We start from the raw sequence: 19,396 nt of genomic DNA on the forward strand, positions 1-19,396 counted from the left end.
TATGCACCATGATATAGTGGAGTCTTTTATAGTAGGCTTCAAATTAAGCTTGTCCCCATAAACATGACAACTAAAGGCTTAAGAGATCTACAAAATAGTGATAGATGCCAAGTGTTTTAAGGTGAACTCTTATGAATTTTTCAACAAAGACTCAGAGAGGCAAAATGCATTCGAGCATGTCTGTATTGACAAGAGAAAAAGATTCAGTCTTATATCTCACACCAGATGATAACATTTTCCATTTAAAAATGTATGTCTGTAGACTCCTTCTCCAAAAAGAAAAGGACCCATGACATTTTCAGAAACAAGTACAATGATCACTATCTATTCAATATCCAGGTTGTGAGGGACAGAGAAAAGATACTAGGATAGATGAGAAAGCCCTGGTTTTGAATGTTTGGTTTGAAGAGGATTCAAGGTTAATGGATTCTAGAATGACCATCTCTAGGAGAAGAGAGAACCAGATCTGATTAGACCAAAATAGTGCTACGAGGATCATCGACCCTCACAGCACTGTTTTTATGTACAGATCCTTGGTGAGACCTCACCTAGAATACTGTGTTCAGTTCTAGAGACTCATCTCAAAAAGGATGAGGACAGAATGAATGCGGTCCAAAGAAAGCAACCAAAATGTGTGGGGTCTGTATGGAAAGCGCTATGAGATGAAACTGAAGGACCTCAATATGTAAACCCTGGAAGAGAGAAGAGACGGGAGATATGATACAGATCTTCAAATGCTTGAATGATATTAATGATGTGCAAAAATAATTTTTTCTGGTGGAAAGGAAGCTGGAAAACTAGGAGTCACGGTAAGAAATTCCAAGGGGAAGACTCGAGAGCAAGTTTTGCTCATGAGGGCTTCATCAGGGGTGTCAATCAAGCTGTCCAAAAATAACTCAGTTTTCAAATGGGATATATATCAATGTCTCCATCAGCATCTTCACAGCCAGGGAAAATCCAATGTCCACTGCACTGAGACAGTTGATTATTGAAGCAGCCCAATGCATTTAAAAAAAAAAAGGCAGGGAGAATGAAATTGAAGTGGTGGGTGGTGATGTTTGAGCCAACCCTCCTTGGATCTTGTGCTACAGTCATGTGGTAATTTGGGTGCCGTGGTCGATTTTAAATAATAATAAGCAAGGTTAGGTTTCCCCATGCAGTTTGCGAAGTGACCTCGGCAGCTTTCAATGGGAGGAGTCCAGGAGTTCTTCACTGGAAAGTTCCAGTAAGCCACATACTGGAACATCCTTGGATCTTGGGCTGGTGAGGAACAGACTTAGCGGGGACACAGGAGGAGGGCCAGCAACAATCTCGGGGATATTTGGTGGTGGAAGCCATCTTGCAAGGGGGCGCAGGGGAAAGGGTGGCTGGCCATCTTGTGCAGAGCACTGGGATTGAGCAGCCATCTTGTGTGTGATTTGAAGGATTGGATGTGGCCATCGTGTGTGTCATAAAGCTTTGAAGTATCCATCTTACTTATAAGCATAAGGGTAAAAAGGGATGGCACACCCAGGAAGTCATTTTAGTGAGCAACAAATGGCAGTGGTCTTAAAATCCAGGCGCGTGGTAAAGGATGGCATCCATGGTGTGGGGCATAGGGGAATGGCAGCAGTCACTGAATGGGGAGGAGTTCAGCTTGCAAACATCTCAGTTCTCTGAGCTCCACTCCAGCTTACTGGGGCTCAGCAGTCAAAAGGATCATGGCCCAGGCATATTATATATCTGTATATATAATTAAATGATATGAGGTAACGCAATGTACCAGCATCCTGTCCATGCTCTGAGGTACCCTCCCTGGATCAGGGTTATTCAGTATGCTGTTTTTATATATTACAGCCCAACGACCATGTTTTGTTCTTTTGGTGTTTGTTCTTCAGTAAGTCTGCTTGTTCCATTTACAATGCACCTGAAGAAGCAACTGATGACTGTCACTCCCAAGGGCAAGAGATCAAGGGCTCAGAGAGTGACTCAACCAGATCTGCATCAACTAATGGGTCCTTATACTGTGGGAATTCTCTGCAAGTTAATCCATCAGCCAGCCCAGCACCTCGCAGGGATATGTGAGAACCCAAGTATGAGCAGAGTGAACTTGAGAACCTCATGTCTAAACTCCGCCATCAAGCTCAGACTCATGGCACAGACTGGCTATGAATAATCATACAAAATTAATTCTTTTATTACAAACATATCATTAAAAACATTTACATAATTCACATCCACTCATACCACACTCATCCACCAATAACAGTACAATACAATAATACTTATTGCACAATATCCCTATAATCTAAAAATACAATGCTAATTTCATTTTTATTACTAACAAGCAATTTCCTACTATGTGACCAAATTATTTTCTTATAAACACTCACATTTTCTGTCAAAATCTTCCCTACTACTACACTAAATTTTCTTTGTTTTTCTAAATTCACCCTGTTTTTTCAAAGTTTCCCCAGGGTGAATTTAGAAAAACAAAGAAAATTTAGTGTAGTAGTAAGGAAGATCTTGACAGAAAATGTGAGTGTTTATAAGAAAATAATTGAGTCACGCAGTAGGAAATTGCTGGTTAGTAAATAAAAATTAAATGAACATTGTATTTTTAGATTATAGGGATATTGTGCAATAAGTATTATTGTATTGTACTGTTATTGGTGGATGAGTGTGGTATGAGTGGATGTGAATTATGTAAATGTTTTTAATGATATGTTTGTAATAAAAGAATAAATTTTGTTGGAAATTGAAACAGGTATATATTGTATGATTATTCATATATGAACAATACTTGTAAATTACCCATATGTTGTAATTTATACTTGACAGACTGGCTATGGCAACACAAGGTAGGAATTCCAGGACATACGGCCAATCGGGCCAGGGATAGGAGTATTAACTCAACGCCAGAGGCTACCATGCTCCCTGGTCTTAGTAGCAATGAACGTATGTTAAGGGTGGAGCAAGGAAAGGAAACAGTCATCAGCTTTCTCACACATTGCAGTGACTCAGGCTCAAGTTTAGCTCCAGATAGTAGTGATGAGGAAAAGGCCTTGGACTCAATTATGAAAAATGAGGGTGGCAATGAGAAGTAGCTCACCCGCGTCTGTGTGGGGTGACAGTGTCCAGCCAAAAGCAGGGTTGCAGGACTCAAGTTTAGCTTCTGGATCAGCTTCCTAGCATTCATCGTAGTCAGGCCCCCCACAAGGAAGACATCCTGTGTGGGGTCAATATGCTAGTCTGGTGTGTAGCCCATAAAATTAAAAAGAAAATTTGGAGAAGGGAATTTATTGACATCTTCTCCCTGCTCATCGGAGACCATGATAATGAGGGCAATTTGGCTGGAGAGGTAAAGGACAAGAAACCAAAAATTCTAAAAACCATCTATAACTGGGTCTCAGAGTTCTACATTTTCATGAGCATCATAGTGGAACATAAACCCGAGAAAGCTCCTTATATCTTGACACTAGGCTCACAAACGTTTTGGGATCCACAAGCATTGTACACTAAATATATAACTTCTTTTTCATTGATAGGGATGCCCAGGAATGTAAGTACCTCCTGGCTGGGTTTCAAAGCATGACTGATGAGTTTGGCTATCTGCTTGCTGGTGGAAAGAGGGGCTGACCCAATGAATTCTTTTCTTGGGTCAGCCTTGGGTTAGGTGTACAGGCACATATTTCTAGGCTGCCTGGGGATAAGATATTGAAGTTAAGGGAATCCATATGGATCATGAGGCCTGGTTTGGTCTCTGTTGGAAACAGGATGCTGGGCTTGATGGACCCTTGGTCTGACCCAGCATGGCAATTTCTGAAAAAGTGAGCCAGGCCAAAAAAGCTACATTATGGTAGTTCCAATCCCTCACCGGGCTGCTCAGTTTTCCTACTGGGTAATTCCAATGGGTAGGGCCTTTATCCGCAGATTAGCATTTCCTACAGCAGGAACCTTGAAGAAGCATCACCATATTAGAGTTACCCAGGCAATCAGACAGATCTACAAGTATGGGACTATTTCCTGAGGGATTTCAATGGGGTGGCATTTTGGCAGTGCCCTCCAAGAGGCAGTTGCAGCTGTACACTGAAGCTTCAGGAGGTTAGGCTTCGGCATATACTTCAGGGAAGCTTGGTGTGCCAAGGTCTAGCTTGTGGAGTGGTGTGAATCTGGGATCACATGGAACGTGATCCCAAAACTGTTCCCAACTGTGGTTGCTCTGTGGATTTGTGCATGTGTGTGTGTGGGGGGCAGCCGGTGCTTATCTAATGCAAGCATTGTCTTCTGATCAGACAGACCAGAATATTTCGTGCAAATGTAATCTTCAGGAAGCTGGTGCTCACGTGCTTGCAGCATAACATTACATTTCGGGTAACACATGTCTCAGGGCTTGGGAAATAGTCGAGCTGATTCTCTCTCCCACTTTAAGTGGGCATCTTTCAGGTGCTTTGCTCCGGAAGCAGAAAGGGGGGTCAGAACCCCAGTGCCTGTGGAAGTAGAGCAACTTGGCCCCCTGATGTTTGGGAATTGATCCTGGGCTCCCTGGCAGAGAATACAAGGAGAAGTTATTGCCAAGCATTAACTGACTTTCAAGCATTCCTTGCCAATGAGGGCAAGGCAGTGGGGTTTGGCCCATAATGATTCACATACTGATTCGGTATTTATTGAACCACAAAGTAGAGGGTATATTCAGATCTATGGTGGCAAACCGCCTGGCAGGCCTAACATTCTTCTTGAAAGCCCCATGACCCATTTTACGGTCAAAAGGCTCACTTTTCCACAGCCGGTCCTTCATTATGGAATTCTATCCCTCCGGATCTGAGACAAGAACCATGCCTACCGACTTTTAGAAAAAGGCTTAAGACTTGGCTATTTAAACAAGCCTTCCCAGATCCGAACTAAATGATAGCAATTTTATAAGAGATAGCAAATTATACAAGAGACTTCACATTATAATGTAAATAATGTAATCCTTACTGCTCGGCTCTCTTATTCTAATTCTCTTCCCAGTTTAAGACCCTTGTTGTAATGTAACTTTTGATTTCATTGCACTTGTTTATGTTCCGTTTTTTGTTCTCACCCCTTGTTGCATGTAAACCGGCATGATGTGGTTTCTAATCATGAATGCCGGTATAGAAAAATGCTAAATAAATAAATAAAATAAATAAATAAATGATGGGGTGGCCAAGGACAAGCCCCATAACCTGAGGCACCCCCATCGTGCTCAGCACCTTCATGTTCCTAATGCAGGTGCTGGACAGTGTTTGCTTTGATGGTTATGAAGCATGTCTTTTTTACTGTGTTTTTTTCCCTGGCATTCTTCACCACACTGCATGTTGGTGAGCTAGTGGCCCAGTCTTCAGCCATGTCATGTACATCAGGCCTTCAGCTAAGTGACATACTTTTATCTCACAGCAGGCTAGTCCTTATGATGTGTAAACTGAAAAACAACCAGGGAGCGAAACATGCAAAGATAGTCTTCCATAATTGGGTTGGGGATATTACATGTGCAGTCAGCAATATGGGCCTATATCTATGCAGGCCACCAGTCCTTGATGGGCTGCTGCTGGTTCATGCCAATGGCTACCCCTTGTCCATGTACCTATTCATGAAGGTATTACATTTCACCCTGCGAGTGACTGGGGTGAAAAGTCAGTGTTTCTCCACTTATTTGTTCTGAACTGGGGCAGCAATGACTGCAGATGAGCTAGGTTTATCTCCGAATGCCATATGGTCAGTGGGTAGATGGTGCTCTCACAGGTTTCAGTTTATGTGAGCCCAGCAGAGTACATCTCTGCTCAGTAGCTCATGTCACAGTTTTCTATTCTAGGTCTGGGTTACTAAAAGTGCTATGTCTGGATAATAGGACATTCCATTGTGTAATGGGCGCACAAGAGAGTTAAGTTGTGGCCATTAGGTGAGCATTTAGGCATGGCATTGCACTGATTGATGTTGATCTGGAAAGGTACCCTGGGAATGAGATGGGACCACCTAACGTCTGTCATTCTCCATATGAGCAAGACCCACTCAACCCCCATGGTGATAGTTCTCCATCTGGGGGGTACCGACATGGTGGCTACGTGTAGCTTATGTAAAAGTTTCAGAAAGACTGCATCACAAATTCTGCAAAATTCTGCCCAGCATTGTTTGGTCCTGCATCACTCCCAGGTGAGCGTGGAGGGGAGAGCATTCCCACCAGGCATTAGAAAGATTAATAGATGGACGTTCAGGTTTATGCCCATTATGCATGAGTTATATATTCCTCACGATTTGATAGAAAAGAGCTGCATGAGATTATTTTGTCCAGACGGGATGCATCTGTCAGACATAGGTTGGGATATATTTAACAGTGACCTCCAAGATGTACTAGACGTTCTCCTTGACAGAGGCTGCAGCACCTAATTGGTGAAGGGAACTCCTAACAAGCAGGGCCTGTTGCCAGGGGAAATGGCATGATGACTAACAAGTTAAGGGGCTCTCTCACACCTGATCATATCAAAGGCCACAGGATAGCAGCCCAAGGGATGGGGCGGGGAAAATTACACATGGCAATCGTAAATGGGGGATAAGAAAAGGGGCAGGAGACAAGCAATGCTCACCCATGACTTCGTAATTATTATGGTCCAGGTCCCAGACTGCATCAAGTCCTACAACAGGATAGCTTCCAAAGCCGGGGCTAAGTTTGTCAAATGCTTGTTGACCAACTGCATCGGCGCTGGTCACCCAGAGGATTTAGTGATATTAAAGATATACAGTTGTTCAGGTTTGCTAATTGTATTAATAATTTAATTTGTTTTGTTGGTTATGTTTGCATCCATTTTAATGTTCTATGTTGCAGCCAAAATCTGTCCATAGCTATTCAAATCCAAACTGTTGGTAGCTTTTCCTTTCAAGGATAACAACCACCACAGCAGGGGTTGTGGGAAGGGAAGAGCATGGGCAAGGCGGGGGGAGGGGGGTGAGAAGAGAAGGTACGGTGCCTAGCCCTGCACATGTGTTGAGTTACTTTCAAGAGTCAATTTGTTTCTATTAGTGTTGTATCTTGACTATATTCACAGGTAATCTGGAGGATTGATGAAGTATAATTAAACCTTCATTATTCAGGCTTAGATTGTGAGTATTCGTTTTGCCTTTTTAAAACCTTCTTTTGAAAAAAGCTTTTTTCTTCCTTTTCCTCCTTTTTACTTTCTTGAATTTTTGATTTCTTTACAGACTTTTTTTTTTTTACTATATTTGGTTGGTAGAGTTTGTCATTGTCCTTTGTGTAAATACATTAGTTTGTTTCTTTGCTTTCTTTGTGTATTTTTGGGTTTATGTATACTTGTTTTTTTGGGCAGTCATTCAGCTAGTGTAGGTATATGTTTTTCATGTGTTTGTTTTTTTGAGTCTTTAGATTTTTTTTTGTGGTTTAATGCATATGATTTAGTCTGACTTTTGTATTTAGTTATCTTGATTATTCATTTTTATATTTTGACATTTGAATAAAGAATTATTTGATATTTATATATAATGAGTTAGTGTATGGTTTTACCTATTTTTTTTGTGAGCTCCTCACTAGCCATACAACTTTGAAACCATTTTATAATTTCACTTTGTAGGAAAACCTGTAGCACTGCTTCAGAATGCTAGCTTACTCAGATGATATTTTCAAGGGAAAATATAACAGAATCAAGGTTAAAAGAATAAATCTTTTTAAGAAAAGTCAACCTTGCAAGGGGGAAAAGGGTAGAAACTGCAGGCTCAATCAAATAATACAGCTCGATGAAACAAATCTGCTACGATGTTGTGATATGAAGGAAAATTGTAGAAAAACCAGTGAACAAAAATGACTGCCACTGATGTTCCCCAGTTTGTGTTCAGTATAATAAACGCTGACAACTTCCTGAGAAAAATAAGTTAAAAACTTAAAATGAAAGTCCCTAGATATGGATGAAATGGCTCCGAACTGGGAGGGGAGGGAACTTGAAAAAAGCATAACATGGTTAACAAGGATTCAAAGAGAGAAAATCATAAAATTATGTTTAATAGTGAAGAAGAAAACGGAGGTGGTGAGAAAAAGGCAAACCTCCTAAGAGGTAGAGAGCCCTGGTGAGAAATGACACACACAACTAACAATTGGGCTGGCAGCACATGGGATTCCTACAGTGTTGCAAAATCTAAGACAAGTACAGTCAATAATGTACAGCATAAAAAAAACAGAAGTGCAAAAAGAAACTGCATAATATATAAAAAAACTGCATATATTAAACTCACCTTTGATTGTATTGTCCTCAAGTTAAGCAAGTGCACATCACAAGGCAAAGGTGTCATAAGTGGAGAAAATGCATTCAATAACTGAGGAACATCCATATCAGAAGATGTAGCCATTGGGATAAATGGATGATTCAAGAAAGATGAAGTTATATGACTTAGCAGAGAGGGATGACTGATCAACTTCTTATCGTCTTTCTATTGGAAAGAAATACAAACTGCATGTTAATCATCTTGTAAATGGTCAACTGCCCAAATAAATTTAAACAGAACCTTAAGACCTGGCTATTCAAACAGGCTTACACTTGAACCACTGCAACCATTCCCCCTGTTGCAAGGCACTCTCCTGCCTTGTCACTTCACCCTCCCTCGCTAGCTTCTTTCTGCGCTTTGCAGACCTGCCCCCCCCTTCCCCTCTACCTCGCGGCCCCTCTTCTTTTATCTATCGACAGTATTTCTCTGCTCTTAATATAGACTCTAATCTACCTTTCCTCATTGTTGTAAATACGCTTTCTCCAAAGATATTGCCTGTAATTATCCTGTCACGCTATAAGTGGTACACGTTGAATGTGATTTGTAGCCTCCAATGTACATAAGCTTCTTCTTTTGTAAATTATTTCTCAGGTTATTCGCTAGCCTCTTAATTTTATGTTCTCTGTACAAGGTTCACCTTTTCCCCTTATAGCTATTAGTTTATATTCGCGAGTTCCTAGTTTATTGTAAAGCCTGTTGTTGCATTCTGTTTTATGTAAACCGATGAGATGTTCACGAAGACTGTCGGTATACAAAATTATTTAAATAAATAAAAAATAACTAGTTAATTTTGTTAAACATTCATCCTTAAACAATTTTGAAGAGTTTGAAATGGGTGGTATAATATTAGAATAAGATATCATACTATAGGTTTTCAATTACACCCAATATGTTTATAGAGATGGATATGGAAGGGGAAAATTTAATTTAAAAAAATGTTGAATATTTCTCGCCAGTCATGCAGAGAACCATCATTTGGTGATCTCACTGTGCTATATCTAGACCAAAAGATTAAGCAGAATAAATACTGTTGCGTGTGCCTTTGAAGATAGGAGAGAGAAAGCAAAGTTGCTTATCTATAACACAGGGTTTCCCAAACCTGGCCTGGGGACTTACGCATTTACTGGTCAACCTGGTCCCCTCTACCCCAATGAGCTGTTTCCTTTGAGCTCCATGCAGCTAAAATTCCCTCCAGCAGCATGCTGCTCTCTGGAAAACAGAAAAACAGCAGTTTGTCTTTTTTTCTCATCTGGATTTCAGGATATCCATAGTGAATATGCATGAGATAAATGTGCATATAATGGAGACTGAGTTCCACTGCACAACAGGCCAAGGGGGCTATCTCAGTCTGTATAATCATGGGTCAAGCAATGAGTATGGGCTGGAAAGGCCAGCAGGTTTTTTTTTTGTTTTTCCCCACTCTCCTTTTTCCGGAGAGGCACATTGTTTGGAAGTAGCTCACTAAGCAAGGAAGATGGAGCAGGTGATCCATATCTTTGCTACAGGGCAGCAGCAATTACAAAACGCCCTGCAAACACATCAGCAGCAGGCTTTGCAAGTGCATGTGGTGCAGCAGCAAACGGTGCTAACGCAGATAGCCCAAGCTGTGCAAATGACTGTAACCAGTCCACCTGCTGTGTTCACTGACACTACTTAAGATGACCCCCGGAGGACACCCGATGATTTCTTGAAAAACTCTGAACGCACAGCACAAATGGCAGGCTGACCAGAGGGCTACCTATCTGGGGAATCTACTCACTGGGAGTACTTAAGATGCCTTCAAAACTGCAAATCCGGGAGGGACACCTACAAGGAAGTCAAGGCCACCACTTTCGAGAGTGGGACTCACCCCAGAAGTTTGCTGACAGCGATTTTGGCAAGGAAATCTTCAGGTGGGAGAAAACTCAGAGAATCTATTCCACAGGCTTAAAAATGTTGCCTAGAACTGGCTGCACCTGGAAGGGAAAACCGGAGTGGAGATAACCAAGGCAGTTTGCTCGAATAGTTCCTGGACAGCATCTAACCACCCATGGTCAGTTGGTTTGCCGAACCTAAGCTTTATGGTCAAGAAGGTCCTAGAAGACGTGGGGGCCTATTATCAGGCCCAGACCATCCCTGAGTCTGATTTCAAGAAAAGCCCCTTGACTCGGATAGAGCACGGCAGAGACTCAGAGGTCTCAACCATGAATAGCACAGGTCCGGCCAGACTTCTCATCACACCTGCAGGACTCAGTCGGTCAAGCCATGTTTCAATTGTGGAGAAAGGGACCATTTTGCCCGAGACTGTCCCTGCAGGGAAGAGGAGCCAATGGCTGTCTCTCCAGTCAGAGTGTTTCTACTTTTGTGATTTTGGTTGAGCTAGATGGTGTTCCAATGCAAGCATTAGTGGAATCCGAAGTGTGAAATCGCTCGTTCAGAAAGACTTGGTGAAGCGAGTCCAAAATGACCACAACAAAGTAGTGACCCCTGGCATGTGCTCATGGGGACCATCTACAGTATCCAAAAAGCTGGGTATGACTGAAGACTCCAGCCAGCCACACACGGTTGAGGTGGGAGCTCTCCTTTGGCTACCCTACCCTGTGATCATAAGACAGGACAGTCCAAATGTCTCTGGAACCAGCTTACAACAGGTTTGTCCAGCCACAAATATGAAGAGCTGGAGTTTCCAGAACTCTTTCACTTGATTGATCCTGATCTTCTAATTTTAACAATATCACAACAGGGAACTGAATAGCTCAAGAGAATTGGCATAAGAATATGGCACATTCCAAAAGTGCCATAATCAAATGTAGTTTATGTTAATAGTGATCAAAAGTAATTAACATCTGAAAGATGTTTTCTGAGTAATGTGAAATAAGGTACGTCTTTTTTTTTATTCATTAATAAATCAATCACGAAAAGATTTTATATATCAGGAAACATACATACCAACAAAGAAGATTCAATACCAACAAAAGTATAAATGAAATATATTCCAAAATCCCTCACTTGCCTTAAACTCCATCACTTGGGGGGGGTGATCATACTAATTCAAATTAAATATGAAATCATTTTGCACAAAGTAGAAACCCCCTCAAAATAGTTACTTATATTCTCACAAAGGATCTCAGAATGGAAACAAATAAAGGTATTGAATATTGATGACACCAAATGCAAACAGAGTTCTTTGTTTTCTCTACAGCTGTTGGTTTTAAGCATCTATTTTCAGCGATCCACAACAGTGGTCAGTTTTCAGCCCTTTGTCTTCTTCATAGTCAGTCTTCAGTGTCTCTGCTCCTGCTGCTCCTCGCCTATTTGCTTTTTCATCCCTCCTGGATACTCGGATGGATCTTCTACTTGGACACCACCCCTGATTGTCTTCTACCTGCCACTGACCACTGCTTGGCTACCGACTGATTGAACTCAGACTGCCACTGACCACTGCCTGAACACAGACTCTGACTGATCTCTGCCTGCCATTGACTCCTGCCTGGTCACCGACTTTACCTGCAGTAGACCCTGGCCTGTGTCTTTCCCTTCTCGTCGGATCTTCGACACCTCAGAGACCCGTCCTAAGCCCAACTAGCCCTGGCACCCAAGAGCTCAATCTAAGGGGAACGTGGGCTGGTACTGGTGAAGCTCCAGTTGGGCCTCCGCTTCTGACAGCTGATGGTGAGGACCAGCAGGGCTGTGGGATTGCCTCCTCTCTGCAGGTTGTGCCAATCCCACCTTGGCCCAAGGGTCCACAGCTGTAATACAATAGTGGCCAATACAGGTTACAAGTACCTGGCAGGGTTCCACATGTTGCTTATGCCCATGGATTTTGAGTGGCTTTCCTGAAGTCTACCTGCTTAATAACTGGTTTGCTTAAATTAGACCTGCATCAATTACAACTTATTCAAAATATGGCTGCTCAGATTCTTCTGCAGCTTAAAAGTACACCACACTAAGCTACTTTTAGATATTTATTTATTTTATTTATTTATTTATTAACTTTTATTTACCGACATTCGTGAAACACATCATGCCGGTTTACAAAAAACTCAAAGGAGGAAAGTTACAATATAACAATAACACAGTAAAACTGATAAATAGGTAAAACAATAGCGTAGTAGAGCAATAGTAGAGGGGAGGGGAGTGGGAAAGGGAGGATACCGGGGAGTGGGAGAGGGGAGGCTAAGGGAAGGGCAAAGGCTGGACAGATATGCAGTTCGAAAATGAAAAATATAAATGTCCTGGATAGTACAACTAAGTGCTCTGGAAACAATTATTGCTTTGGCAGTAATCAGAGTAAACACTGCTGTAACTGATGGCTATTAACAGCTACTGGAATCATTTTTCAAGATGTGCTGATAAATTTTTCGTGCAACCTGGGACACAGACTTCACAAATAACACCTGCTAAATCATGCTCTAAAGAATCAAGTCATTAGACCCTGAAATTGCTGGAGGTACAGATATAGCCCCTATAGAAAATGAGATTAAATTTCCTGGGGCACCCCATTTAGTGTTTATTGCAGAGACTAAATATTTTACTATAATGACCTGTCCTTTGGAGGTTTTGTAAAGTTGATGGTTTGCAACAATGTCTTAAAAAGGCAAAATATTAGAACCAAGGACAAAAAAGTTATTCAGGTTTTTCAGCGAAGAGTTGTGGCTGCACACTCTTTTCCTATGCTAGGGTTAAAATTTGATGATTGCATCCCTCCTGTAATTTTAGTTTCCACCATTTCCATCAGGTACTTCATAGGTAAAGACCATACCAGAAATGCTCATTCCTTCAAACAGGTCTATTTTAAAACCAAATCTCTGGGGACTGCAGAGACAAGAAAGAGATGAGAAGGTCCTGACCTGCGAGAGAGATCTGCCTTGTGTCTCTCTGGAATGTTCTTCACCTCGCTCCATTGAGGCTCCGGTTCCTGCTGAGACTGAGGCGTTCTGACGTCACTTCCTGCGGACGCTGGGAGGAGCCTTCAAAAATGGGCCCGCGACTTTGTATTGTCGTGGAAAGCAGATTGCTTCCCTGTAACAAGTGTTCTCACAGGACAGCAGGATGTTAGTCCTCACATATGGGTGACATCATCAGGATGGAGCCCTCACGGAACACTTTGTCAAAGTTTCTAGAACTTTGACTTGCCACACTGAGCATGCCCAGCATGTCATCCAACCCTGCATCCAGCAGGGGTCCCCCTTCAGTCTCATTTATAGTAAAAGTAGGAGCGAAATAATAAAATAAATCGTAAGCAAACCCAACTCCGCGGGGTGGCAGGCGGGTTTCGTGAGGACTAACATCCTGCTGTCCTGTGAGAACACCTGTTACAGGTAAGCAACTCTGCTTTCTCACAGGACAAGCAGGATGGTAGTCCTCACATATGGGTGAATAGCAACCTGAGGATGCCCGGGTAAATGTACCACACACACCCAAAGACGTGCAACAGGCACAACAGGGGTGGGTTTTGGTTAGGAGGGCATCCTGACATTCCAGTGGGTCGCTGGAAGGAAGTTGGGTATTAAGCTGAGAATAAATTGCAAAGAACAGACTGGCCAAAAATGGAATCTTGCTTGCCAGCCTTGTCCAGGCAACAGTGAGCTGCAAACGTATGAAGAGAACTCCATGTAGCAGATTTGCAGATGTCAGTAAGGGGCACCAAACGGAGGTGCGCTACTGATGTTGCCATGGCTCTTATAAGTGCGCTTTCACGCGTTCCTGTAGTGGGAGGCCTGCCTGCTGGTAACAGAAGGAAATACAGTCCACTAGCCAGGAGGATAAGGTTTGCTTGTCCACCGGAACTCCCAGTTTAGTTTTATCGAAGGAGACAAACAGCTGGGTGGATTTCCTATGGGCTGCAGTGTGTTCCAAATAAAAGGCTAACGCACGTTCGCAGTCCAAGGAATGCAGAACTCGCTCTCCTGGATGTGAGTAGGGTTTTGGAAAGAAAATTTAGGATGAGTGCGAAGCACCACTATCATGGAGAAGTTTTGTGTAAGTTGGGTATGTTAGCGCTTGTAGCTCACTAACTCCGCAAGCCGATGTTATAGCTAGGAGAAAAGTCATTTTCCAAGTGAGATAACGCAGCTCGCAGGAGTGGAGAGGCTCAAACCGAGGTCCCAAGCAGGGGCCGGAGGACGCAATGGGGGCTTTAGATGCAGTAAGCCCCTCATGAAGCATGCTACTAAGGGTTGTGTCAATATTGAGTCCCCGCCTACACCTTTATGGTACGTGGCTACTGTGCTGACATGGACTCTGATGGAGGAAGTTTGTAGACCAGCCTCCGACAGGTACCAGAGGTAGTCTAGGAACATCTTAGTGGGGCAGGTAAAGGGATTAATTTCCTTCAACATGCACCATAAGGAAAATCTTTTCCATTTGGAGAGATAAGATTTTCTGGTAGAAGGCTTCCGTGAAGCTACGAGGACTTGGGATACAGTGTCCAAGAGGTTTAGTGGCTGTAGAATTAGCCTTTCAACATCCATGCCGTCAGTGACAAAGCCTGGAGGTTCGGATGACGGATCTGCCTATTGTTCTGTTATCAGAGACTGATCCGCTCCCAGGCGAATATAAGGATGGAAAGAGAGGTTGCGAAGGATGGGAAACCACACCTGCTGCGGCCAGTAAGGGGCTATGAGAATCATTAAGCCCTTGTCCTGCTGTAACTTCACGAGAGTCTTTCTGATGAGTGGAAGTGGAGGGTATGCATATAGGAGGCCTTGGGACCATGAGCGGGCAAAAGCATCCCTTGGTGGTGTCCTGAAACTGCGATGTAGCGAGCAGTAATTGTCCACTTTGTGGTTGTGACATGACACAAAGAGATCTATGTACGGATAGCCACCACCGTTGGATTTCCTCTGCAACAGTGGGATTCAGGGAACATTCGTGGGGAGGAAAGGTCTGACTCAGCTTGTCCGCAAGTACATTGTCCACACCCACCAGGTAGTTCACTCTGATAAACATGGAGTGGGAGAGAGACCAGGATCATATCTGTGCTATTTCTTGACACAGCAGGTATGAACCCGTTCCACCCTTCTTGTTGATATACCACATCGCTACCTGGTTGTCTTGTTGGATAGGCAATCCAGGAAAGCCATTAGGACATATTTTATTGCCTTGAGCTCTAGAAAATTTATTTGATGTTGTGACACTTCTGCAGACCAGATTCCCGGAGTTTGCAGGTTGTTGACATGGGCTCCCCAAGCGAGGTTGGAAGCATCTGTGGTTAGTATCACCTGAGGTACTGGAGATTGAAAGGGCAGTCCTCTGAGAAGATTGGACTCCTGAATCCACCATGCTAGCGAGAGACGAAGTTGCCTAGTGACGTGGACAATGTTGGACATTGGATGATGGGCCTTGGATCATTGGACTTTAGGGTCCACTGTGTTACCCTCATGGCCAGGCAAGCCATTGGAGTCACATGTACCGAGGATGCCATGTGACCCAACAAGGTGAGGAAGCGGCGAGCCTTTGTGAATCAACGAGTTAGCATTAGAGTCGCAAGGGTTGCTAGAGCATGCGCATGATCCCTTGGGAGAAAAGCTTTTGCCTGTATGGTGTCTATGTCCGCTCCAATGAAGGAGAGAATCTGTGATGGAACTAGATTGGATTTTTGGTAGTTCACTAGAAATCCCAGCAACAGTAGTAGCTGTATAGTTAGATGGAGGGAGTGTAGTACCTCCTTCTTTGATGGGGCCCTTAGCAACCAATCGTCTAGGTAGGGGTAGACAGAGTCGCCGAAGGTATGCTGCTACTACTGCCAGGCATTTTGTAAAGACACAAGGTGCCGATGCTAGATCGAATGGTAATACCCGATACTGGAAGTGTTGCGTCTGACCAGAAAACTGAGGTATTTTCGATGAGACTGTGTTATCGCTATATGCATGTATGCGTCTTGTAGGTCTAGAGAGCAAAGCCAATCTCCCTTTTAGAGAAGAGGGAGTAGGGAGCCCAAGGTTACCATTCTGAACTTTTCCTTTTGTAGATGTTTGTTTAAGGCACGTAGATGAGTCCGATGGTACTGAAAGGAAGTTGAGATGGTAACCGTGAGCCACTACAGAGAGTACCTACTGATCCGTAGTGATTGTGTGCCAGATGGCAGTGAAGTGGCACAAGCAGCCACCCACTGGCAGAGATGGAAGCAAAGGTTGACACTTGCTCTCTAGCCAGGAGTCAAAACCCCAATGCAGGTCCAGGCTGCGGAGATGGTTGGGTCTTCTGAGTCCTGGATTGGCGAGCCTGACCTTTCTGGTATGGTCTGATTGGGCGACTGCAAGATGGGGGGAGGATAATACCTACGAGCTTTATAGGTTGTCCTCTTAGCCTCCCTTCTGAACGGCCGTTTTGAAGTGGAGGGAAAATCAGAGGGCACAGACGAGAGTTGGTGTAATGTCTGGTCCTTGAGCTGTGTGACAGTCTCCTGAATCTTATCCCCGAAAAGATTATCATCAGTACAGGGGAGGTCCACCAATCTCTCCTGAACTTCAGGTTGTAAAATCCGAGGATTTGAGCTGTGCCCATCTTCTGGCACTTATTCCCGCTGCAGCGACTCTAGAAGATGTGTCGAAGATATCGTATGCTGCACAGACATTGTGCTTTCCAGTAGCGAGGCCTTTTTTGAGGATAGCATTGAGTTGCTCCTGGAATTCATCTGGCAGGGAGTCTGAGAAGTCCTGGAGAAGCTTACAAAGGTTCCTCGTGTATTGCGTCACGTAAAAATGGTAAGCTGCAACACGAGAAATTAGCATGCAACCATGAAATACCCTGCATCCCAGGGCATCCAGGAACCTCTGCTCCTTCCCAGGAGGTGTAGAAGAATGCGGTCTAGGTCTTCTCGCCTTCTTCTGAGCAGACTCCACCACCACAGAATGGTGTGACAGCTGGTTCTTTTGGAACCTAGGAGCAGATTGAACTAAGTAGGTGGTGTCGGTCTTACATTTCACTGGGGGCACTGTACTGGATGTTCCCAGTTTCGTTGGAGAAGTTCCAAGAAGACTTTGTGCACAGGTATAAACAACACCTCCTTGGCGGCATCCACAAACAGGAGAACTTCAAGCATTTTGGGTCTGGAGTCCTCTTCAGTTTGAAGCTTAAAGGGAATGGTCTCAGACATTTCCTTAATAAAGCTAATGAACGATAAATCCTCTGGGGGAGAATGTCTTCTCTCTTAAGGAGAAGATGGTTCAGAAGGAATATCCTCACTATCCTGGGAATCCGAGGTATCATCAGACCAGGGCTTATATGGCTGGTCCCCTGCATCAGGCGGGCCTCCTGAAGGGAGGAAAAGGCCTATCCCCGATGGATCCGGTCTTGGCACCAAGGGAATCTGAGGCGGCACCGACGGCATTGGAGGAGGAAGCGAGAAAGAACGATGCAGCACAGAAGACGGGAGAGGCACCGGTGGTATCGGTGATCTCGGTGGACGCTTCGTGGAGGAACTCCTGATGGTCCTGGGACTGGATTCGGCATCAGTGTTTCTTCATTCTCCGATGAAAGGGGGGATCGGCAACGATGGGTACACCGGTGTCTTTGGAGGCACTGGTGGAAGCGCTCTGATGTGCATGTCCGACCTGTCCATCAATGGAGCCAGTACCATGGGCATCGGGTCGGTGACTGGAACCGAAGTTGGTGCCGATGCCGATGGAGACGGAAGTCCTTGCAGTGCATGGCTGACTGCCTCTTGAATCATCCGGTTCAATTCCTCACGGAAGGCTGGTGCTTGGAAAACCAGTTCCGGAATTGGAGGCTGCACCGGCGTCGCCGGAGGGTCCACTGGTGAAAGTGGAATCTCTGCTCCCAGCACCACGGGAAGTGGGGAACGCCTCTGGGACCCTAGCTTGGAGGAGGATGGCGGCTCATCCATGCGGGTCTTTTTCTTCGGTGGCTCCGATGCCTTACCTGGATCGGCAGACGAAGCCTTCCAGGGTCGATGGCGATGCGTTTCTTGGTGCTTGGGCTGGTCCGTTGAGTTGGATTTCTTCGGCAGAGAACCAGGCAGCCGGGAATCGCCAGAGGCCGGCCGGTGCCGAGGCATCAACGGTGACGGAGTTGATGACGCTGAGGATTTTGATGGGGTGGGCTGCTTAGTCTGGAATAGGAACTCCATTTTTTCTAAGCGAGCCCGGCGGCCCTTGGGTGTCATTTGGGTGCAATTGGTACAGGTCACGATATCATGGGTAACCCCTAAGCACAGGACACATACCTGATGCGGGTCCATGATGGACATCGTCCGAAGACAGTCAAGGCACTGCCGAAAACTCGTCGCCATTGAATTTGAAAAATTTAACCGTGACGCGGTCGGTGGCCATCAGACCTAAGAAGGGGAACAGTCGGTAACCGACCAAACGAGGTAAAGCCTTACCTTACGTTAGCGGGTATCAATAGTCGAAAGGGGGACCCAGGATGGGGTGAATTTTGTTAAATTTTTAGAAAAAATTCCATGAGGAAAATTCCTGTCAGGAAACTTGAGAACTCCTCAAACTGCGTGGCTACTGCTGCGTGGAAAAAAAGAGACTGAAGGGGGACCCCTGCTGGATGCAGGGTTGGATGGCATGCTGGGCATGCTCAATGTGCCAAGTCAAAGTTCTAGAAACTTTGACAAAATGTTCCGAGGGGGCTCCATCCTGATGATGTCACCCATATGTGAGGACTACAATCCTGCTTGTCCTGTGAGAATCTTCCCACTGAAGATTTCCCCAAGGGAGGACCTAAGATTGCAGTTTTGAAATAGACGTGGTCTTGAGTTGGTCCGACAAACCTGGTTAATTTGCTGACAGCTTTTTCCCTAAATATTATGCCACATAAAAGGAAGGGCAAAGTGAGGATTTATCCCTCAGAGTCCTCACTCCCGCCAGACCAACAGGTTATCACTGACTTCGTCCCCTCTACCCTTGATACATTGCGGGTAAGCCCCACTGGCAGATCTAGCTAAGGAGTGCTGTTCTCGCCTGGGGAAGTGTCTCTTACACCACCAGATCCTAGGATGCAGCTGTTGATTACTCCTGCGAGTGTGACCGCTACTTGGGGAAAATTGGATGATTCCGAATGTTCTCAGTCTGAGGGAGGCATCGGTTCAACCCAGGCTGGAGGCTCGATAACCCCTTGCGGGATTTATTCCCAGTGAGATGGAGGGCAGCTGGGGGAGTTTCTCCATTAGCTCCCCTCG

At 44.4% G+C, this 19,396-nt stretch overlaps 1 protein-coding gene across 1 annotated transcript in view; it reads right to left on the minus strand.

Moving 5' to 3' along the window:
• Positions 1 to 19,396, minus strand: part of MAN2A1 (mannosidase alpha class 2A member 1) — a 485,077-nt gene that overhangs the window by 26,974 nt on the left and 438,707 nt on the right. The window contains 1 exon segment of the mRNA XM_029571989.1: positions 8,236 to 8,430. Coding sequence (XP_029427849.1) covers positions 8,236 to 8,430 — 195 coding nt within the window.

This window comes from Rhinatrema bivittatum, chromosome 1 (assembly GCF_901001135.1).
Source record: "Rhinatrema bivittatum chromosome 1, aRhiBiv1.1, whole genome shotgun sequence".
NCBI classification, from domain to species: Eukaryota; Metazoa; Chordata; class Amphibia; order Gymnophiona; family Rhinatrematidae; genus Rhinatrema; species Rhinatrema bivittatum.